Genomic DNA, 24766 nt, shown 5'->3' on the forward strand with positions numbered 1-24766 from the left:
AGTCTCAAGATAAGGGGAGGATCATTTAGGATTGAGCTGAGGATAAATTTCTTCACTCAAAGGATGGTGAATTCTTGGAATTCTCTACCTCAGAGGGTTATGGATGCTCCATCATTGAACAGATTTAAGGCTGAGATAGATTTTTGTCTCAGCGAATCGAGGGATTATGGGCATCGGACAGGAAAGTGGATTTGAAACCGAAGATTAGCCATGATCATATTGAATGGCAGAGCAGGCTTAATGGGCCACTCCTGCACCTATTATCTTCTTTTATACTTATGGTAGTGGTTAAAGGAAGTTACTCAGACTAGCAAAATGTGGGAAGTGGTGTTCCACAAGGATCGGTGCTGGGTCTAGTGCTGTTCACCATTTACCCAAAAACTATTTGAATTTGGAAATCAGAAGTACAATTTCAAAATTTGTGGATGACACTAAATTGGGGGTATGGTTAATGCTGAGGAAGACTGCAACAAAATACAAACATTAATAAACTTGAAAAATGGGTATGTATTTGGCAAATTAATTTCAAGATAAATAAAAATGAGGTGGTGCATTTTCTTAGTAGCTATATCACAATTCTCATTTTCATTGAGATCCGTGTTGGGCCTCAACATTCACTGTATTAACAACTTAAATGGTGGGACAGAAAGCCACATGTCGAAATCTGCCGATGACACAAAGAGAGGCAGTGTTGTAAGCAGTGTAGATGAAAGCATAAAGTTACGAAGGTGATGTTGTTAGATTAGGTTAATGGGCAAAACTGTGGCAAATGGATTTGAATGTAGGCAAATGTGAGGTCATATACTTTGGACTTTAGAAGGATAGAACAGAGTACTTGCTAAATGGTGAAAAGCTAGAAACCTGGAGGTCCAAAGAGACTTGCGGGTCTGGGTACATAAATCATTAAAATGTCACAAACAAGTACAGAAAATAATCAAAAAAGCTAACGGAATGCTGTTCCTTGTATCTAGAGGAATAAAATACAAAGCGGTAGAAGTCATGCTTCAGCTATACAAAGCCCTGGTTAGACCACAGCTGGATCACTGTGAGCAGTTCTGGACACCAAACCATCTTAAAAAAGATATATTGGTCTTGGAGGGAGTGCAGTATTGATTTACCAGACTGGTACCTGGACTCCAAGGGTTAAATTATGAAGAGAGATTACACAAACTAGGGTTGTATTTCCTCGAATTTAAAAGGTTAAGTGGTGATTTGATTGAAGTTTTCAATATATTAAGGGAAACAATAGGGTAGATACAGAGACACTATTTCCGCTGGTTGGGGAGTCTAGGACTAGAGGCATTGTCAACTAACTGCAGCCAGACCTTTCAGGAGTCAAATTAGGCAACAATTCTACACACAAAGGGTGGCAGAAGTTTGGAACTCTCTTCCACAAATGACAATTGATGCTAGATCAATTGTAAATGTTAAATCCAAGATGAACAGATTATTGTTAGCCAAAGGTATACATGTTATATGGAGTTAAGTCACAGATTAGCCATGATCTCATTGAATAGTGGAACTGGCTCAAGGGTTAAATGGCCTACTCCTGCTCCTATGTTCCTATATGTGGAACCGGAATTTAAATTATGCCAGAACTAATGGGATGGGGTGAAAATTTTCTGTCCTTGTTGGCTGCAAGTGTTTTACGCTATAAAGTTCGGTGGGTTCTCAAACTAATTCTTAGTAGGCAGGGTCCCATGTTACAGAACTGTTCCAAATTGATATCAATTGTCAATCCCAAAGAATACAAATATAGGTGGTTAATGAAATGTCACAGCTGTGCAATGAGGAGTGCTCTTTGGAGGTTGAGGTTGAAACTGGAGCATATTTTAGTTTAGTTTAGTTTAGAGATACAGCACTGAAACAGGCCCTTCGGCCCACCAAGTCTGTGCCGACCATCAACCACCCATTTATACTAATCCTACACTAATCCCATATCCCTACCACATCCCCACCTGTCTCTATATTTCCCTACCACCTACCTATACTCGGGGCAATTTATAATGGCCAATTAACCTATCAACCTGCAAGTCTTTGGCATGTGGGAGGAAACCGGAGCACCCGGAGGAAACCCACGCAGACACAGGGAGAACTTGCAAACTCCACACAGGCAGTACTCAGAATTGAACCCGGGTCGCTGGAACTGTGAGGCTGCAGTGCTAACCACTGCGCCACTTTTGGATAAAGTAGAGGACATTTACGTTGCATAAAAATAAAAGAAAAATACTGCAGATGCTGGAAATCTGAAATAAAAACAAGAAATGCTGGAAATACTCAGCAGGTCTGGCAGCATCTGTGAAGAGAGAAGCAGAGTTAATGTTTCAGGTCAGTGACCCTTCATCAGAACATTTACTTTGCAGTTGGCTGTCCTGTATTTAACCTAACAGTGTTTAATGTTGACAATGGATGCAGAAACTGGAAATGTTTTAATCCTCGGCGCTGATATCAATTTGATTTTATGAGCACAAAAATTTAATAAAAATTAAAACCAAATTCTAATTCACTTTACAAGATATCTTTCTCCTTATTCTGAAACAAAATCTAGCTACCGGTAAGTCCACAGAAGTAGCTTAACATGTTCCAGGAGAAATAGTTAAGTTGGAGTCACTGAAAATCACTTTGCTCATAATTTTCATTGCTTTTATCTAGTGCTTTCTAATAATTTAACACTCCTTTTATTTCTCTACCCTACTTATCTTTGAATAAAAACAGGAATAAGTACAGGCTAATGAAGACATTTAGGTTGTGTCATCAGTTAAGTCCACATATTTGGACAATATTTATATCAATTTTTTTCCATCCTCTCTTGAAGCTCATGCTAGGGTAACTGTTACATAAATGAGAACATAAGAAATAGGAGTAGGCCATTTAACCCTTCAAGCCTGCTCCGCCATTCAATACAATCATCCTGATCATCTACCTCAACTTCAGCTACCCGCACTATCACCATGATCCTTAATTCCCTTACTATCCAAAAATCTATCTATCTCTGCCTTGAAGACACTCCTTACAACCTACCTCTTGGCCATCTGCCCTAATATCGTCTTAAGTGGCTTGGTGCCAAATTTTGCTTTATAATGCTCCTCTCAAGCGCCTTCAGACGTAGTATTACATTAAAGGCATTATATAAATACAAGTTGCTGCTGTTGTTACAAGGCTTAAGTTAGAAGTGTGGTACAATACTCAGCATTCATGTGGATGAGTGCAGCTGCAACAACAATCAAGATGCTCTAACAACCTAAGACAGAGCAGTTCACTTGATTCCCTGCCACTGCAATCAAAACCAACTGCTTCATCACTGGCACACTGATTGCAGCAGGTATGATCGTAGCTTCATGAAGAAGGCCCATCATCAGGTCAATTTTATGGGGCAATAAATGTAGTCTTGCTAGGCTCATTCACATTTCAAGAAGAAATATTTTTAAAAACTGCTGATCAAGAACTGCATGGATGTCCAGATCATATTTTAGAGCCATTTGTTTTTGTCCTTTCTCATACAGAAAAGCCTGATCTTGATCTGGAACACAACATATTGTGAACAGGCACTGAGGGTTAGATTCTTAAAATTTAGCCAAGAAGCTAGTGTCCATCTAAACACCAGTAATGACACAAACTGTAAAGTATTATTTCATTTGTTGATAGACCGCTTTTCTCCTGGTGTGTGCAGAAATTACAGATCCTTTACATGTGTGAGAAAGTACACATATATTAAAGGGAGCAACCTTCAAATTTACACCGTTTGAATAGAAGCCCTTTTACAGTATGCAGCCTGCAAAAATTTAATTTGCGTTTACAGATGTTCAAATTTTGTATATTAGGTACAACATAACTAAAGTTTCTCTAAGTACCAATGTCTGCAAACTACAATGAATGAAATTAGAAACATACAAACATCTCGAAATTGGGATGGCAAAGTAACATGAATTATGTTTTATACATATTTACCATTTGAAGAGTAAAGTCTTGGCATTGTCCATTCTGCCCTCTTTGAATGCAATCATTGCAAGTGCAATCATTATATGAGCCTTCTCTTTCTCTGTGCGAGCAACTGTTAAAGCCTTTTCATAAGCTGCCAAAACATATATGAGCCAAAATAAATGTAATCTTTCAGTAAATTAACTCCACCCCCTCCATTAAATGATCAAAAATACACATAAACCTTATAAAAACATTTCAATATAATAAAAGAAAATATACAAAGAATGCATAATGGGTATAATTGCAGTTACTTGGTTTTCAAATTTTAAGACACTAGGCTGGATTTTGTTTTGTAGACGCCAAACCCCAGGCACACACATTAGGGTCAGGAGCGGCCAGCCACACGTGATCCAGCAGTGGTTGGATGATTAAGGACAATGAGGCACGGGGGTCAACCAATTATGTTGCCGGTCAAGAGGGAGGCCGTAGAGACGCCAGTGTCAGCTGATGCCACGGCAGGTGCTGGCGCCCTTTTGAAAGGGCTGCCAGACCGGCATTCAATCTTGCTGTGTGCAGAGAAAGGATTGGTAGAGTTCTGAAAGACTGCAGAGTGATGGTGGACAGTAGGCTCCGGGTGGCCCCACGCTTTAGTAATGCCTCCCCCTCTAGGTGCCAGGGAAAAGTGGGATATACTATTCCATAGGGACAGGAGGAGGAAAGCTGGGAGCCTGACTAAATAAGCATGGCTGCAGATAGCAGAGGAGGTCAGCAGCCGTGGGGTCACACCAAGGACCTGGATTCAGTACCACCAGCTGCTCAATGACCTCAACTGGACAGCAAATGTGAGCACCACTTGAAGCCTTCACCTCTTGGGTCATGCATCTGGCAAAGCAGGAGGGTGCCTTGGGTGAGAGGGAGTGCCCACCAAGACATGGGCAAAGGGTCAGGAAATGCAGACAAACTGCCTGAGGCATGGTGAAGTGGCCCTGAAAGGAGGCAGTTTGTCATTGGAGACCCTCACGAGGTCCCTGGAAAGGGGCTGGATGCAGAAGACATCTGTGTATCCCCATCCATCACCAATGGACAAGCACCGGCATATGTCTTGGGATTGTTCTCGCTGAGAGACCAGCAGAAGATTGCACACAATCGCAGACAGTAGGCCAAGGCCGGTGGTGGGCTGCCGATTCTCCATGCCCTGACCTCGTTGGAGGACGAAAGATGGGGCTGGTTGGGCTGCAGAGTGGAAGGAGTGCATCAGACGGAGAGACAGGGGCACCTTCCAAGACAATGAGAAAGGTCACCATGGGGCACAAGGCTGCATCTGCAGCGATGGAGTCATGCTGCTCATCGGGGATCTGGTGCCGACAGGGATCTCCAAACTAGGGGTGTGTGCAGTGTCAGGAGGGGGAGGCTCTTGATCTTTCAATGTCTCTGTCTCTCATGCAGGTTATGTGCAGCCTACTCGAAGAGCCAAGACTGTGGGAGAGCCTGCCACTTCTGAAGGAGCCTCAGAGGGTGCAGAGTCACCTCATACCCCTGCACTCTACACCAGTGCAGATACTATCACATCAGTGGGTTTGCACTCGTGGTTAGATTTAGGCACACAACCTGGTGAGCACAGCACAAATGCGCCCAAGCAGCTGATGGAGGGTGTGACAGCCCAAGCCTCTGTCTGTCGGAGGACTGTGGGCAGCCAGGCCCATGTCGAGCCCCAGGTTCATGATGTGCCTCTGATATTGCCAGCATCACAGGAAATGGTGCAGCAAGAGGTCAGACAACATCTGGCAGAGATGTCAGAGGCAATGTTTGCCCAAGCGTGGCCGATGCAGGAATCCATCCAGGCCTTGATTGCTGCACCGTCTGATTGGAGGACGCCACTCATGCCCCATTGAGAGACTGCGGCACTCCTGGAAAGCCACATCCAGCAAAGCACCGCAGGACTCATCTTAATCATGAGCGCTAGGCAGCAGTGGTAAGGTGAGGGGGAACAGGGGACCTTGAGTCACCACCAGGTCCTCTACCCTCTCAGGTCAGCAGACAGTCACAAGTTTGCCTTGCAAGGGAGCAGGAAAGGCTGCCCACCGCTGCTGTGGCTCCTCTCAGGGTGCTCCTGGTGTGGCCAGCAGTTCCTCTGTCCCTTTTCCAGTGATGCCAGAGCCTCCATCATCCCTGATTACAGAGGGTGCTACTGCTTCTGTGTAGGAGGACCCCAACATGCTGGGCCCACCAGCCCTACGGCAACCAGAGGAAGACCACCAAGATCATCCCTAGACAAGGGCAGGAAGTCAGCAGCCTGCCTCAACCTCAACTGACAGCGCAGAGGGAAGCACCTCATAGGAGTGCACGCAAATGAGGAAGAGCACCGAGAAGCATGGGATTTTCACGGGTCGATGTATATTGTAGGTGGCAAGGGTAGCGTTTGCTGTCAGTCATGAAAGATTTTTTTTCCCCCAACAAACAAGATCTCCTTTCTCTTCCGTAAGGCCTTTGGTCCCTCGTATCCCCTGTGATGAGACTCAAGGCAATACATCATGCTGTGAGGGGTCCAGTCTGGAGCCTTTCCAGCTCAGCATTACACAACTGATCTATGAGCATTTGTTCCCTGAAGGAAAGAATGCGACAAGAAGTCTGCATAAAGGCAAGTCTTTATTGGTCAACATACAGCTAGCAGTAAGGATCAAAGGAAACGCAAATGTATAAGAGCATTGTGCGCCTCCCTTGCACTTATTTCATTACGTCTCTCCTGTTGTCCCTGGTGTCTTTCATCTGGCAACGCTTGGCCAGCTTCCTGCTCCGCATCTTCATCGTCCAAGGAGTCAGCACACATCATGCATTCCTCATTGTTCAATGCCTCCCCCCTCTGTAGTGCCAGTCTGTGCAGTGCACAGCAGACCACCACAATACTTGAGACCCTCGCCGGGGCATACTGAAGGGCTGCACCAGACCGATCCAGGCACCTGAATCTCATCTCAGCAGACCAGTGGCCTGCTCTATGGTCGCATATGTTGGCCCATGGCAGGAGTTATACCTCTCTTCTGCATCTGTGCGTGGGTTCCTCACAGGTGTCAGCAGCCATGTCCTCAGTGGGTAGCCCTGGTCTTCAAGGATCTATCCCTGAAGGCGTGCAGGAGGCCGGAAGAGTTCTGGCACCTGGGACTGCTTCAAAATGTGGGCATCAAGAAAACTTCTCAGGAAGTGTGCAAAGACCTGTAGGATCCATTTACGGTGGTTGCATTGAGGGAGTGGAAGCCCTTCCTGTTGAAGAAGACCGCTGGCTATCCTGCACCTGAGTGAATCCAGCAATGGTCCCGAACCTGATGGCCCTCTCAGCTTAAGAGTTAGGATCCATGCGGAAGTGCACATAGTCACCAGTCCTCCTGAAAAGGGTGACCTCCTTGATGCACCGACATACAATGGAGTGAGGTCCCACACATGTCCCCAGTGGATCCCTGGATTGATCTAGAGGTTCAGTGCTATGGTGACCTTCAGCACCACTGGCATTGGATTTCCACCAAGTCCCCCTGAAGCACAACTCATCCTGCATCACAGCACATAGGGTCAGTGATGGCCTCCCTAGAGAGGTGGAGTTTTCGCTGGCATTGCCCCTTTGACATCAGAAGGTTAGTTTAACCTCGAGTGGTAGACCTTCTCTGGAGAGTACCTTCTTCTGCATGGGGAAGCCACCTGTCTTTCTCCTGCGTCTGGAGGCCACTGTTGACCCTCCTGTGGCCTCACAGGTCGTTGTAGTGCTGTTTCAGGTGCCTGGACCTCCTTCCCGCTCTTTTTTCAAAAACTTCATTTCATGGGATGTGGGCATCACTGGCAAAGGGATGGGCAATAAATAGCCAGCGATGCCCACATCCCATGAATGAATAAAAAATGTGTTTTCCATCCATAATTGCCCTCGAGAAGGTGGTGGCGAGCTGCCTTCTTGAACTGTTCTAGTCCATCTGATGCAGGTACAACCACATTGCTGTTAGGGAGGGAGTTCCAGGATTTTGACTCAGCGACAGTGAAGGAACGGCAAAATATTTCGAAGTCAGGATGGTGTATGGCTTGGAGGGGAACTTGCAGATGGTGGTGTTCCCGTGTGTCTGTTGCCCTTGTCCTTCTAAGTGGTAGAGGTCACAGGTTTGGAAGGTGTTAGTGAAGGAGGCATGGTGAGTTGCTGCAGGGCATCTTGTAGATGGTACTGTGCATCGGTGGTGAAGGGAGTGAATGTTCAAGGTGGTGGATGGGTACAATCAAGCAGGCTGCTTTGTCCTGGATGGTGTTGAGCTTCCTGAGAGTTATTGGAGCTGCACTCATCCAGGCAAGCCTAGAGCATTTCATCACATTCCTGACTTGTGCCTTGTAGATGGTGGACAGGCCTTGGGAACTCAGGAGTTGGGCTACATGCCACAGAATTCCCTGCTGCACCTCCACTTCAACAGGGTCCCCAAAACCTAGATGAATAAGGTGGCCTCTCTCTAAGTACAAGTCCTCCCCTGTCAGCAGCCCCCCTCCTTCCCACCACTTGTCACCTCTGACGTGGTGGCACTTGCCCATTGCCCCCCCCTTAGAATGGCACCCCTACAGTTCTGCGATCTTTTCCTCCACTCCTTAGACAATGCCCTCCCTTCTCCACCCTGCCTGGCAGTTGACGCAGCCTCTCCCAATGGCTTCCTCTTGCAGCCAGCAATGAGCTACTGCCTCCATGTTGTCTCCTTCAAGCAGGCGAGGCTCTGAAGTCCTATGAATCCCGTGTGCCGTTAATAAATTTTAAAGCCACAAATAAAAACACTGTCAATAGGCCTCTTAAATACCTTATTTGCCTGCCTGCCGTAACGCCATCTGATCTCTGCCCTCTATGTTTGCCACCATGGACAAAATCAGAATGGGACATCATAACGTTGGACATTTTATCCAACAGCTCCCGTCCCAATTCTATGCCCCACACGCCCATCTCTGTTCTGTCCCAAAGGTCACGCTAAAATTCCACCCACCAATAGGATTATAGGTCTGGATCTTGTTCTCTTCGCGACGTCAGGTTCAGTGATCGTGCGTGGGGGGGGGGCCAGAAAATCGGAGCAGCAGCTGCCTGCCACAAAACCCGACACCAGGATTGCAGGACCCAATCTTCCTGGCGGTGGGGAAGCTCCGAGGTGGTCCCTCAGCCGCTCTGCGACGGGACCAGAATTTGCATATTTAAATTATATCTTTGGATTAATTAAAATGTCATCCGCAGCGATCTTGCCTTCAGTTCCCGATCTTCAGTGCAACATGCGGAACTCACGTACCTTTGCTTTCCTATCCAGGGAAAGCTAGCGCCAACGAGGTGGGGAAGGGGCGTGCTCTGCACTATGTACTGTATGGGGGGAGGGGCGGTGGTAGTGGTGAAGGGGTCAATTCTGTACTATGCACTGTATTAGGGGTGGATGGGTCAACTCTGCATTATGTTGTGTATGGGGGCGGGGGGAAGTAGTCAACTCTGCGTTACATATGATATGTGGGGGGGGATTAACTCTGCGTTATGTTGTGCTGTTTGCAGGCTGGCAGCCTTTTAAAAATGGCGCCAGCACCTGCTCCTTCAACAGGTGATGCCATGAACGTGATTGGGGGGGTGGGGGTGGCCGCTATGCACATGCAAAGTGCCTGCCAGATTGCCAGATGCAAGATCGCAGCAAATCTATTAAGAATCCCTCCCTCTCATTTTGAGAATGGCTTGGATTTTGAGGTAGTAATGATGATGAAACTATCAATGTCCTCCGTCACTACTCCTCTGAAACTGGCAGCAACGTCTGGAGTCCACAAATACGTAGTTAAATGTGGAAATCAAGAAGTTGCTATCAGTGATTCTATGTTTCTCCAGAGGGTGTGCTGATGAAGTCCCCCTCAACCCCCCAGACAGCAATCAAGTAAAAATCACTGACGAGAACTTGCCTTTTATGCTAATAGTCTCGCTGTAAAACCCCTGAAAAAGTGACACTTTGCTGAATGAGACGTAATCGGGTTTTTAAAGTGTACTAAGTTCATAATTATTGCTGAAACTGTTATGTTAGTGGAATGTCAAATTTTTCCATTATGATAAAGTTCCATATATTTATAAAATAGATATTTTTTGAAGTTTGTTACCTCAGATTCTCCCTTAATCCCATATGTATGTCATAATCGTTTATTTTACTCTCTGTAAAATATTAAAAGTGAAGGATAATGGGTGCATGTCACTCCCTTGCAGTCTATGAGAATACTTCAATTTGATTGGCTACCTAACTGGCTATCTGACATTACTGTTGCTGAATGCCTGGAGACCCCCTTGACTTAGTGCTCGATGCAAACTTACATCGGCAAAGAGGAAATTCACACCACAGAGATTGCAAGATCTTTGTGGGCAGCTTTCTTTGAGGTCAGCAGCAAGTGCTATCACTTGACTGCTGGCCGCAAACTCTAGGCCATTGTAATTTTGTTCATAAACAGCTGCATAAGTCTTTCATAGCTTATTCTATTTATACAATATGATTAAATTGAGATGCAAGCCTATGCATTTGAATTAATGAATACTGTGCAACGTTTTACACAAATGTCATGCTGGCAGACATTTCCTATGTACACAGTTCATGCTAACCCCATCTTTACCTTTAGTACTCTCCTGATGAAGCCCTTTCTTCAAGTAAGCCAGAGCAAGACCAATGATGTCATCAAACTCCACAGGCAGGTACAACATGTAAGCCTGGATAGCCTCCTGATATTGACCTGCAGCACTGAAGAGTAAAAGGGTAACTTTGAAGTAGCAGCAAGGTCATCTTCAAACCACTTGTGTTCCAACCCACAAGGTAAATACATTAAGCAATGATCAGTGCTCTTCAGGCCAGTCACAATATAGTTGGCAGGAATCTGACTTTTGGCTAAACCACCAACATAAAAGCTCTGAACACAACACCAAAAAATTATTTAAAAACAGAAAACATTGGGATATGATTTAATCTATCATATTAATCAAACCAGAGATCTGTTAACTAGGCTAGAGATTTCACTGTATTAAGTATATGCCAACTTTAAAACTTAAACCCTGACTAACTTCGTGGTTCGCCCCATTCCCATGCAAAGATAAGCTGGTTTGCTGTCACACAAGCAATTATGCTTTGGAAATAATTTCATACTACAAAATGCAATGTCAATGTAGTGTATTATAGAAAGGAAATATTTTTCAAATTGCTAAGTGATAAGCATTCATCTGAAGAATGTAAAGAACTAGCTGTGGATTACAAAATTCATATATCACCCATATGATAGCTCTAAAGGACTGGTAACCTGACATAGCTCCTAAATCTACAACTAGGATTGCAAAATTGCCATATCTCAAGATGAAGAATATTTTTAATAATTTAATGTTATGTTTGGTCATATTTTATAAAATTCTACTTGGAAAGTAGTTTATTCTAAGAACTAGTACACTGCGAATACCAATTGCATATTTATAATTTTGCACTTCTCATATTGATTAATATCTGCTCTGCTAAAGCAGGCCTAGTATTGGAATATATAGTGTGAATATTCAAGTCTACTTGAGTATTTGACAACTTAACACATTGGGTGAAATCTTATGCCCTTTGAAAAATTTCAGGCTTCAGGACCGTAGAATACAAAAGCAGGGATGCAATTCTGGAACTGTATAAAACGCTGGTTAGGCCACAGCTGGAGTATTGCATATAGTTCTGGTCACCACATTACAACAAAGACATAATAGCTCTGGAGAGTGTACAGAGGAGATTTACAAGAATGTTGTCAGGGCTTGGAAGTTGCAGCAATGAAAAAAGATTGGATAGGCTAGGGTTGTTTCCCTTAGAACAGAGGAGACGGAGGGGTAACTTAATTGAGGTGTACAAAATTATGAGGGTCCCAGATAGAAAGGACCTGTTTCCCCTAGCAAAGAGATCAATTACCAGGGGGCACAGATTTAAGGTGATTGGTAGAAGGATTAGAGGGGACATGAGGAAAAACCTTTTCACCCAAACGGTGGTGGGTGTCTGGAATTCACTGCCATGAATGGTGGTGGAGGCAGAAACCCTCAATTCTTTTAAAAGGTACCTGGACATGCCCCAGAAGTGCTGTAACCTGCAAGGCTATGGACCAGGTGCTGGAAGGTGGAATTAGATTGGGCGGCTAGTTTTTTTGGCTGATACGGACTGGTTCTATGGTTCATTTCAGGGTCCCAGACCCTGCATAGGTCAGAGGTGCACTGACAGTTGGAATCTTCCGGGAGACGGCCAATTAACAGGTCACCTCCACATTCACCATCCAATTAAGGATGGTGGGGGGGAGGTGGGGGAAGTCCAATAGGAGGGCCCACAATAATGGTTGGACTGCAGCTGCACTGCCATAGGTGGGCACTGCTGAGGCAGGGAGCAGAGCGCGAGGTCGCCTCAAAATGGTGGCACCTTCAGAAGCCTGATTAATATTTGATAAAAAAACTGAAGGCCCACAGCTCATAGGAGAAACCTTTTCTACAGGGTTATGGCCAATGCAGCAGCCTTTGCACTTTTGCAACACATTCATGGGGCCAGTGACTGGGGCGTTGATGGCCCTCCCGCTGCTGCTGGCCTCTCGATTCAGTGGGGTGGGCGGGGGGGTGGTGGAGAGGAGGCAGGGCCAGTCCAATGCTGGGAAGATCCTGGCAGCGTCAGTAACTTGCCCCCGGTTGGCTCCTTAATTGGCTTACTTGACTACCCACCACTGCTGGGCAGGTAGCCGCTGCCACATTGACCCTCTCTGGCAAGATCGCGTGGCGCTGGGAATGCATCGGGGAGCCAACCTGATGGGAATTTCAAATTCAGCTCCCGGTTCCTGCTGCCCAACTTGCCTCCACAGGACTGGGAAAATTCTGTCCATTGTGTATTTGTTGCAGCAGTAAGCAAGCAGATGATGGAAGACAACTGTCTAAACACACTTTATTCAGCACCCCCATAAGTCATTTATAACATACCATAAAGCTCGAGCCCAATTCCTCCGAGCATACTTAAGTTTCGCTTCGTCTTCGGTATTCTCTAGTAGCACAACTGCTCTGAAACCAAAAAGAATAAATATTTGTCTTGAAGGAAAAAAACACATTTGCTGTGGATATCAGGTCTGCACGAGTGGTATGACAAGCAACACAGATCATGATAAAAATAAATGCGCACTGTCAGCATCTCCAGCATAGTCAGGAACCATACCAAGTTGATTGATGGTTCCATTACATGATGATAGTCCAGGGTTTCAACAACAGCTGCTTACCTCTCTGCAATCTTATCTTGTAAGAATCAAACCCTTGATTCTTTGGCATTTGGTCATCTGCCCTAATGTCTCGGAGTGGTTTGGTATCAGATTTTGCTTTATAATGCTCCTATGGAGTGTCTATGGACATCTTATTATGTTAAAGGTGCCATACAAATACAAGTTTTTTTTTGTTTTTGGGATGTGGGCATCGCTGGCTTGGCCAGCATTTATTGCCCATCCCTAACTGCCCTTGAGAAAGTGATGGTGAGCTGCCTTCTTGAATTGCTGCAGTCCTTGGGGTGTTAGGAAGGGAGTTCCCGGATTTTGACCCAGTGACAGCGAAGGATTGGCGATATAGTTCCAAATCAGGATGCTGTGTGGTTTTGAGGGGAACTTGCAGGTGGTGGTGTTCCCAGTTGATATAGAAGTGTGAAGATTTGTTTAATCCAGGTCCTTGTGATAAAGCCTTTGACACAGAGACAGCACAACATAAGACAATGATACCACCAAACAATCCAGCTCCTTCCAGCAGACGATGTATGTGCATTAATTTGCAAATTTAGGGGCAGAATATCTGAACTAGAATACTGTTCACAGATGCAAAACGTATAACTTTTCCACTTTTCACCACCTTTTAACTCAATGAGCCACTTAGTAAAGAGAAAAGAAAGTCTAGAGGGGAATCATTTCTGCTTTAAGTATTCCCCATTTAGCATGCCTATTAAAATCTTTACTGTGCATGTTTTTTTAAACGACTTGTGATCAGACCCTCAAGTTAGTTTTCCAACCCTGCTCATGTCTCCATAGGAAAAATAATGATGTCAGACCAACTTAAGGCCTAATCTAAAACAGTGCAGCCCCAGGTAACCACACACAGGCTGGGAATGTAGAGTTTACCATTGCTACAGGGCTATTTTTCTATCTTGTTGTGCAGCAAGACACGCCTGCTAAAAATTCAGAACTGGTAGACTTGCTGGATCTTGCCGAGGGCTGCAAAAGTGGCCTTTTAGGTCCAAAGCAGGCTTATGACTGTGTCACAAATATGGTTCCTTGAGACTTACCTTACTTGTAATTACCCACGTTTAAGACGACATTGGCACAAAAATCAGAAAAGAATTATATTTTTTCATTCTTCTTAGGCCTCCTTATCTCGAGAGACAATGAGTAAGCGCCTGGAAATGGTCAGTGGTTTGTGGAGCAGCGCCTAGAGTGGCTATAAAGGCCAATTCTGGAGTGACAGACTCTTCCACAGGTGCTGCAGATAAAATTGGCTGTCGAGGCTGTTACACAGTTGGCTCTCTCCTTACACTTCTGCCTTTTTTCCTGCCAACTGCTGAGTCTCTTCGACTTGCCACTCTTTAGTCCGGCCTTTATGGCTGTCCGCCAGCTCTGGTGATCACTGGCAACTGACTCCCACGACTTGTGGTCAATATCACAGGACTTCATGTCGCGTTTGCAGACGTCTTTAAAGCGGAGACATGGACAGCTGATAGGTCCGATACTAGTGACGAGGTCGCTATACAATACGTCCTTGGGGATCCTGCCATCTTCCATGCGACTCACATGGCCAAGCCATCTCAAGCGCCACTTGCTCAGTAGGGTGTATATGCTGGGGATGTTGGCTGCCTAGAGGACTTCTGCATTGGAGATATTGTCCTGCCACCTGATGCCAAGGATTCTCTGGAGGCAGCAAAGATGGAATGAGTTGAGACGTCGCTCTTGGCTGACATACATTGGCCAGGCCTCGCTGCTGTAGAGCAAGGTACTGAGGACACAGGCTTGATACGCTCGGACTTGTGTTCCGTGTCAGTGCGCCATTTTCCCACACCCTCTTAGCCAGTCTGAACATAGCAGCAGACGCCTTTCCCATGCGCTTGTTGATTTCTGCATCGAGAGACAGGTTACTGGTGATAGTTGAGTCTAGGTAGGTGAACTCTTGAACCAATTCCAGAGCGTGGTTGCCGATATTGATGGATGGAGCATTTCTGACGTCCTGTCCCATGATGTTCGTTTTCTTGAGGCTGATGGTTAGGTCAAATTCATTGCAGGCAGCCGCAAGCCTGTCGATGAGTCTCTGCAGACACTCTTCTGTGTGGGATGTTAATGCAGCATCATCAGCAAAGAGGCGTTCCCTTACAGCTGGGAATATCATGAAAATTTTCAAATGCCATTGCTATTTTTGAAAGCATAATAGCAAACAGAAGTTAAAAAAAATCAGGGCCACATGGAACAAATTTTGAAGTCGGGAAATGCTACATTGTGGCAAATGGGACAGCAGACAAGATAGGTTGATAGGTTAATTGGCCATTATAAACTGCCCCTAGTATAGGTAGATGGTAGGGAAATAGAAGGACAGGTGGGGATGTGGTAGGAATATGGAATTAGTGTAGGATTAGTATAAATGGGTGATTGATGGTCGGCACAGACCCGGTGTGCCGAAGGGCCTGTTTCAGTGCTGTATCTCTAAACTAAACTAAGAGGATGTTTTCAAAATACACTGAACATCAAAGCAAGGCCTTATGATTAGACAGAATGTTGATATTTTCTGGATTACGAACCAGGCTTCAATTTGCTAAAATGATGTGTAAAAATTTGCATGATCAGAAAAGATTTTAGGAGTGTTTGTTATCCATGTAATATTTTCTCACAATATTGTTTGTTTGGGAGAAGAGAATCGAGACTATTTAAGGCTGAGTGTTGAAACAAATTGAAAGAATCTTGCCAGCATAGTAATATGTTTGCCCAATTGAGGTTTAGTTTAATTAAAACACTAGTCTATTCTATGCATAAACTTTGAGTGAATTTACATCCCTATACTGTTCATTACACAAAAAGATATTTCAGAACACTATGAAGTTAAATTATTCTTAGCTAGCAACTTATTCCCGTTATCATGCCCATTGCTTCCTCTATCCTGCTTTTGCACAGAATTCTTCTGTAAGCCCACTTTACAAAATATGTTAGGAATGTATTTTTCCCCCAGTAAGTAAATTTAGGATCCATAGCCTCACTGTTAGGAATTCAAGTTTGCCAAAGTTATCTTATTAGGTTTAGTGCTGTCATTCGCTCCCATAAATGGATTCCATGCCCTATACCCACTACGTCAGATTCATACTGCCCAACAGCAACTTATACAATAAAACAAACCAAAGCTGTAATAATGGCACCCTCCTGTGATCTCATGCTCATGCCATTCTGATCCTTTTGGCGGTAGGCCGAGAAAACACTTGAGATCTGCACTGGGGTCTCAACTATTCACTATTTATGAACGACATAGATGACAATTTAGAGAGTCACAACCAAATTTGCCAATGACACCAAGATGGGCAGCATTGTAAGCAGTGTAGATGGAGGCATAACATTACAGAGATAGTGATAGATTATGTGGATCAGCAAAACCATGGTAAATAGATTTCAATATAGGCAAATGTGACGTCATCTACATTGGACCGAAAAGGGATAGATCAGAGTATCTTCGAACTGGCAAAAAGCCTGCAGCAGTGGAGGTCCAAAAAGACTTGGGGGTCCATGCACATAGATCATCAAAATACCATGGACAAGTGGAAAAAATAATCAAAAAGATTTACATATCTAGAATACAAGGAGTTAGAAGTCATGTTACAGCTATACAAAGCTCTGGTCAGATCACACCTGGAGAATTGTGTTCAGTTCTGGGCACCACACCATAGGAAGAATTTTTTAAAATTCATTTATGGGAATGTGGGTCTCGCTGGCTAGGCCAGCATTTATTACCCATCCCTAATTGCCCTCGAGAAGGTGGTGGTGAGCTGCCTTCTTGAACCGTTGCAGTCCATGTAGGGTAGGCACACCAACAGTGCTGTTAGGAAGGGAGTTCCAGGATTTTGACCCAGCGACAGTGAAAGAACGGCGGTATAGTTCTAAGTCAGGATGGTATGTGACTTGCAGGTGGTGTTCCCATGCATCTGCTGCCCTTGTCCTTCTAGGTGGTGGAGGTCATGGGTTTGGAAGGTGCTGTCTAAGGAGCCTTGGTGCGTTGCTGCAGTGCATCTTGTAGATGGTACACACAGCTGCCACTGTGCATCGGTGATGGAGGGAGTGAATGTTGTGGATGGGGTGCCAATCAAGCGGGCTGCTTTGTCCTGGATGGTGTCAAGCTTCGAGTGTTGTTGGAGCTGCACCCATCCAGGCAAGTGAAGAGTATTCCATCACACTCATGACTTGTGCCCTGTAGATGGTGGACAGACTTTGGGGAATCAGGTGAGTTACTCGCCTCAGGATTCCTAGCCTCTGACCTGCTCTTGTAGCCATGGCATTTATATGGTTGCTCTAGTTCAGTTTCTGGTCAATAGTAATCCCCAGGATGTTGATAGTGGGGGATTCAGGGATCATAATGCCATTGAATGTTATGGGGAGATGGTTAGATTCTCTCTTGTTGGAGATGGTCATTGCCTGGCACGAATGTTACTTGCCACTTATCAGCCCAAGCCTGGATACTGTCCAGGTCTTGCTGCATTTCTGCACAGACTGCTTCAGTATCTGAGGAGTCACGAATGGTGCTGAACATTGTGCAATCATCAGCGAACATCCCCACTTCTGACCTTATGACTGAAGGAAGGTAATTGATTAAACAGTTGAGGATGGTTGGGCCTAGGACACTACTGTGAGGAACTCCTGCAGTGATGTCCTGGAGCTGAGATGATTGACCTCCAACAACCACAACCATCTTCCTTTGCGCTAGGTACGACTCCAACCAGTGGAGAGTATTCCACCTGATTCCCATTGACTCCAGTTTTGCTGGCGCTCCTTGATGCCATACTGACCTTTGAGGGAATGCAGCACAGATTTATTAGAATGATTCCTTGAATCCAAGGGTTAAATTACAGGGAGCGATTACACAAATTGGGATTGTATGCTCTGGAATTTTTTTTGATTCATTCATGGGATGTGAGCGGTGCTGGCAATGCCAGCATTTATTGCCTATCCCCAATTGTCCTTGAGAAGGTGGTGCGCTGCCTTCTTGAACTGTTGCAGTCTACGTTGTGTAGGTACACCCACATGTTTCTCTGACCTTTTTGGAGGTGGATCAAGAAACCACCTGTAATCTGTGTTGTGAACTTAACTATCATATTAGAAGATTGGCGGGGTGATTTGATCAAAGTTTTTAAGAAATTGAGAACAGATAGGATGGATGGAAAGAATCTATTTCCATTGGGTGGGATCTAGGATTAGGGGGAACAGTCAAAGATAGAGCCAGACCGTTCAGGAGTGAAATTAGGAAACACTTCTACAGGCAAAGAGTGGTCGACATTTGGAACTCTTTTCCGCAAATGGCAGATGATGCGAGGTCAATTGTTAATTTCAAATCTGAAACGGATAGATTTTTGGTAACCAAGTGTATTATGGGATATGGAGCAAAGGCAGGCATGTGGAGTTAGGTCACATATCAGCCATGATCTCAATGAATGGCAGAACAGGCTTGAAGGGTCAACTGGCCCACATTTCTATGGGCTGAATTTTATTCTCCCGCAGCGGAAGGCGAAAGAAATGGCGGCCCACATGAACGGGCCATGCACCACTGCAATCTAGCAGCAGCTCATTTAAATACGCAGGGCGGCTCCCCCCCCCCACCCTCACCCACCCCCACCACCATGTGCAGGGGCAGCCTCAGCAATGCCATCAGCTGCCTCTGCACAGGCGCTCGTGCCATTTGTAAAGTGCTGCCAGACCTGCACAAAAACTACAGGAATGAATCCCATACCGCCCCCCCCACAACACTTGAAATAAATTTCTGACCCTCCCCCCCCCCCCCCACCAATACCATGAAAATAAATGGCTGCAAGTTTCCCCCCACCAAAACACACATTGAAAATGTGACCTTCTCCCCCTCAACTGCACAAAGTGCAGTGGTCTCCCCTTCCCCCCACCCCCACACTTGAAATGCAGAGTTGACCCCATTTCTCCCAACGCCACCCCCCCCCCTCCACTAAAAGTCTTAAGTTTCCCACTTCCCCACATCGGTCGTTGCAACTTTTCCTGGACAGGAAAGTGAAGGCGCATATGTGCAACCGGTCACACGGAAAATCCTGGACAGCCGGTAAGATTGCAGTGAATGGTATTTAAAATGTATTAATTTTCTTTATTTAAATATTTAAAGTTGGGTCCCGTTGCTGAACGGCGGGGGTGGGGTGCCGCCACGGATTCTTGCAGCTGCCGGGAAGACTGAGCTGGCAATCCTGCCATCGGGCTCTGTGGCGGGCCGCTGCAATCTTCCAGCTCCCCACGACGGAGCCAGACGTCAGGAGCTCAACAAAATTCCAGCCTATGTTATGATGAAACCGTATACAAATATGGTAAGCTGCTTTATTTCATAGAAGGTAAACATACAGAGGAACAGCTGTGATCACACTCCCAATTCAATCAGTATAACTTGCCTTATCATAATGCAAAATAATGAACATTCTACATTTCTCTACATCAGTGGATCATCTTAGTTAATGTTAACAAAATAACTGCTAATTTCCTGCACGATCAATTTCTGAACCTGCTGCAAGCTTGTCCTTGCAACTTTCTGTTTAAAGAGCAGATTCATGTCTGTGTCTCTGTCATTAACTTTTACCTTATATATCCACCAGCAGAGGAGGGGGCTTTTGCAGACAACTTTTGCCAAGGACCTGGGATCAGGCACCTCCGAACACAATGGATTAAAGTTTTTTTCTGATTCTCAACACAGACTTATAAATTGCTCATTATTTACAGTCAATGGGCAAACAGTTTCAAAGCAACTTGGTAGCATTTATGCATGTTTGTCTCGGCATTCTTTCTTCTAAACATACATTTTGTTTCGAAACACAATTCTTACCTGTGATATGCCTCTCCTGCTTGTTTTTTGAGGTTTAGATACTCATTTAAGTAACCCAACATTGTGAAAGCTGTTGCATCAGTTTGAATTCTCTCTGTTCAAAAAACAGATTCAAACAACCTTACGTTAATCTGTTCAAAAACAAATTTTACACAACCATCCATTGGGCTGGATTTTGTAGTCCCACCGCCGGAATTACATGGCAGATGGCCACTTTACATATTGATGGCGGCTGCTGCCTCCCGCCCCCCCAAATCACGTGGCGGGGGTGGCCTCGGCAATGATGTCCACGGCATCATCTGTTGAAGGAGGTGGGGTGCTGGCGCCATTGTTAAAAGGCTGCCAGCCTGCAAACAGCACACCATACCACAGAGTTCACCCCTTCCCCCCACATACCCATCAAAGTGCTGAGTTCACCATTTCCCTCCCCATAACCATCAGAGTGCAGATTGCACTCCTTCCCCCCCATCCTCATACCTATCAGAGTGCAGAGTTCACCCTGACTCCCATATCCATCAGAGTGCAGAGTTCACCCCTTCCCTCCCCATATCCACAGTGCTGAGTTCACCCCTTCTTCCCACCCCCTATACCCATCTTGCCTTCAGCACAATGTGCGGCACTCACATGCCTTCACTTTCCCGTCCAGGGAAAGCTGGCGCCATCCCTTCCCCCCATCCCCAGATTTCCCTGGATGGGAAAGTGAAGGCGCGTGAGTGCCACACGTCGTGAAGATCAGGAACTGAAGGGAAGATCACTGCTGTTTGCATTTTAATTCATGCAAATATGTAATTTATATATGCAAACTCGGGTCCCATCGCAGAGCAGTTGAGGGGCCACCACGGAGCTTCCCCGCTGCCGGAAAGATCAGGCCCGGCAATCGCAGCGTCAGGTTCCGTGGCGGCTGCTGCCGCTTTGATTATCTGGCACCCCCCAGCATGGAACCAGACATCGAGCTGGGAACAAAATCCAGCCCATTATATTACCTGTCTAGAATATCCATTCAGTTGTGAACAAGGCCCTTTTCATCTACAACTTTATTGTAGATAACTGCATTATTATAGCTTTGACTGAAAATTGGCTTATTGATGCTGCCACCTTGCACCTTACTGGAGCCTGCCCTCGTGGCTGTAATTTCCACCACTCGCTCCACAGTGGCAGTGTGAGACCCTCATTACCAGATCATGTCGTTCTCTTCCCTAGCTTGCTGGCCAATTGTCCTTTGAGCATCTCATCTTTTCTGCCTCCTCATCTCTCCTTTCAAAATCTTAATTTGTTACCACCTCTGCATCCCATTCCTAAGACATTCTCTCTCCTTTCCTCTCTCAATGCACTGAACTGTTCTTATGGTTATAATCTCCATCTCAACTCACCTTGCTCTCTTTCTCTTATGAATTCACTGCCCTCCTGTTAGCTCTCCCTTCATATAAATTCCCTACTCGTATTCATAGCCAACCCCTTGACCTTGCCATCTCATATGACTTTTCTACTCCAATGGTCTTGATCAAAAAAAGACCATCTCCAACTACTTCCTCTTATCCCTCATTACCAACATCTTGTAGCCTCTTGAAATCCTACTTCCTTTTGCATTTGCTCTTTGCAGAAAAAACTCCCCTAAATCACAATTGCAATTTCAAGCCTAGCCCTCGCCCTTTCATTCACCAAGCCAATTATGCAGCTGTCAATCTCCTCAACCATTCACTCACTCACCACCTTTGATTCCCTTGTCCTCAGTAAAAAACCAAGGGATGCAGACTTGAGTGTTTTGCCATCCACCACCAGCTTTGGCTGGACCGCATTAAGAACCAACAGGCTTCACCATCTTCTGCCAAATTCACCCAGAACACCAGGATAATTTTTGAGAGCAAAGATAACCCTGACTTCTATTCTCTACTACCAACTGTCTAATTGTATCTGCTCCCTCTACCCTCACTTCCAAAAACAAGTGCAAGAAGCTGATGTACCACTTTTTCACTAAGATTGAGACTGCCTTCAGCTGCCTATGCTGCTTCCATCTTTTTCCCCAGTAAATCAAACTAACCCCAGGTTCCCCCCTTCCCCAGCCTTAATCCATAATCTTGCATTAGCTTCTCTTCAATCTCTCCTCATGTGCTCTCCAAACTCACCCTGACCCCACTCCTACCAAACTGCTGACAACTCAACTTCCCTTTTCCTAGCCGCTTTGACAAACTCCATGCTCTGTAAACATCAGCTATCTAAAATAAAAGCAAAACACTGCGGATGCTGGAAATCTGAAATAAAAACAAGAAATGCTGGAACCACGCAGCAGGTCTGGCAGCCCGAAACGTTAACTCTGCTTCTCTTTTCACAGAGGCTGCCAGACCTGGTGAGTGGTTCCAGCATTTCTTGTTTTTATTTCAGCTATCTAAAGTCTGCTGCCCATATCCTAACCCTCATCAAATCTTGCTGACTCATCAGTCCTGTTCTTGATAACCTATATAGGCTTCCAGTCTCCCAACATCTCGAAATTAAAACTCTCATCCTGGTGTTTAAATCCCTTGTGACCTCACCCCTCCTTATCTCTGACCTCTTTCAGAATTCTCTGTTCCTCTGTCTCTGGCCTCGTGTACCCTCCCATCCCTTCACCTCACCATTGACTGCTGTACATTCAGCTGTCTAGCCCCAAGCTCTCCTCCTATGACACTCCCTTAAAACCAACCCCTTTCATCAAACTTTTGGTCACCTCCAATGTTCTTCTGATTTGGCTTGACATCCATTGTTACCTGATTACACCTCTGAGAAGGACCTTGCGACATTTTTCTACATCGAAGGTTCTTTGTCAGTACAAGTTATTACTGATATTTAGGAAATATTGATCAATCTACTACTAGTTCTCAAATTCAATATTTTACTTTTAAGATGTGTGAGAGTTTTACAGTAGACCTCATCATTATTGAATATTGTCAAGACAATGTAAAATATCTCTCAGCATGTTGTACTGCACTCTTATATTAATGGATACATTCATAGTTTGGTTATAATGTTATGTTAGAAAGTATTTCTAAATGAAGCAATTATGATCAATTAACTATTATGTGCCCCAACTTGTTAAACATATATACCATACCTGTATACTTGCTCATGACAACTTGTGCAGCAGATATTGCATTCATCTGTACAATATTGTACTTGTACAGTTCTGAATTTCTGTTCAATTTATCCTGCAGTGTTGTACAGACCCAGTGTGCATAGCCTTTAGCTCCTTCAGTCTGCATAAAGAAATAACATTTTTCTAATTTCTCTTCATATTGTAAAATTAAAAATAAACTCAGGTTTAATACATACTAGCAAAATTTAAATATTCACTTTCTGCCTGCTCTGACCCAAATTTAACTTTAATTAGCTATAGGAATGGTGTCAAGAATGACTCAATTCATACATGCATACAAAAATATCTCACGGACCAGAAATTGCTGTATTAGGGCATCTAATGGTGTCTGCTGTTAGTTAGGCCTGCCCCTGCACCCTTCAGCTCAAAATAAAAGTAGTCCACAAAGTTGCTGGAAGTGTGAGGTGCGAACGGTGTAGCAATCAAAAACATGGCATCTGGGACCTTAGTGAACAGGGCAACCTTAACCACTGAAATTTAAGGATTCTGGAATGAACACAAAGTACTGAGGGGAGTGAATAACAGGGCTGTAAACAATGCCAGTTCAGGTTCAGGAACAGAAATAAAGATAGGGAAAGAAATATTGGATTTCGAGAGATAAAAAGACAGAAAGGAAAAGAAAGAGAACAATTTACATTTTTTAAATTTCCCTGAACCTGAGGGAATGAGACTCCATACTTCTAATAGTTAAGCTTCAGTGCCAGAGGTTGATTGGCTGTAATTAACAATTATGATGTAATTAAAAGTACTTATACTACTAATTACTAGGCTTAAATATCTGTGATGGATTCATTTGTATCTACCATGCAAATACAGAAACTTCATAATATTCAAAGCATGTCAGTGGTGAGACAGACAACAAAATGCCATTTTCACGACGTGATGCAACTTGGACAGTAATGTTTGGATATTCACATTTAACTGCTCATCGATTCCTCACTTGAAGCTGCTGTACCATTTACACATAAATAATGGAGGGCGCCATTAGCCTTGCATTATTTTGAAAGCATATTTTGGCCCAATGTGCAAAGTACTGAAAGGTCTCAGATCCAAGAAATCCAGAGGTATACATGCTCACAACTATCCAAGCAGTGTCATTTGAGGATAATCAATTTGATTTGCCTGTTACAAGGGGATGCCAGTTCCCTGGCTGGAAAGGCATTTTTGCATATTAACAGACAGTGTTTGTAGTCAAAGGACCATTCCCTGACACACACAACGCACCAAGCCAGAAGTGGTTATACCAGTCGGTCATGTGACTACCCTGCTGGCCAACTTGGGGAACTTTAGTTTTAGAGAGATACAGCACTGAAACAGGCCCTTCGGCCCACCGAGTCTGTCCCGACCATCAACCACCCATTTAAATTGTAGAAAGAGTGTTTGAAATGGCAGAAAGCTCTTTGCTCCTGGATTGAAAAGACCTCTCCTGGCTGGCTCGCCAGAGCCTCTCATGTCTGCTCCCATCTCTTTATTTTATTTTTTTAAATTTTATTTTGAGATACAGCACTGAAACAGGCCCTTCGGCCCACAGAGTCTGTGCCGACCATCAATCACCCATTTATACTAATCCTACACTAATCCCATATTCCTACCACATCCCCACCTGTCCTTATATTCCCCTACCACCTACCTATACTAGGGGC

General features: G+C 44.7%; 1 protein-coding gene across 1 annotated transcript in view; it reads right to left on the minus strand.

Moving 5' to 3' along the window:
• skic3 (SKI3 subunit of superkiller complex) overlaps positions 1 to 24766 on the minus strand; it is a 146721-nt gene that overhangs the window by 26583 nt on the left and 95372 nt on the right. Inside the window, exons 26-30 of the mRNA XM_068029718.1 lie at positions 23082 to 23223; positions 19997 to 20090; positions 12884 to 12961; positions 10537 to 10661; positions 3949 to 4072 (exon numbers count right to left, since the gene is read on the minus strand). Coding sequence (XP_067885819.1) covers positions 3949 to 4072; positions 10537 to 10661; positions 12884 to 12961; positions 19997 to 20090; positions 23082 to 23223 — 563 coding nt within the window. The remainder of the gene's footprint in view (positions 1 to 3948; positions 4073 to 10536; positions 10662 to 12883; positions 12962 to 19996; positions 20091 to 23081; positions 23224 to 24766) is intronic.

This window comes from Heterodontus francisci, chromosome 4 (genome assembly GCF_036365525.1).
Source record: "Heterodontus francisci isolate sHetFra1 chromosome 4, sHetFra1.hap1, whole genome shotgun sequence".
Lineage (NCBI taxonomy): Eukaryota > Metazoa > Chordata > Chondrichthyes > Heterodontiformes > Heterodontidae > Heterodontus > Heterodontus francisci.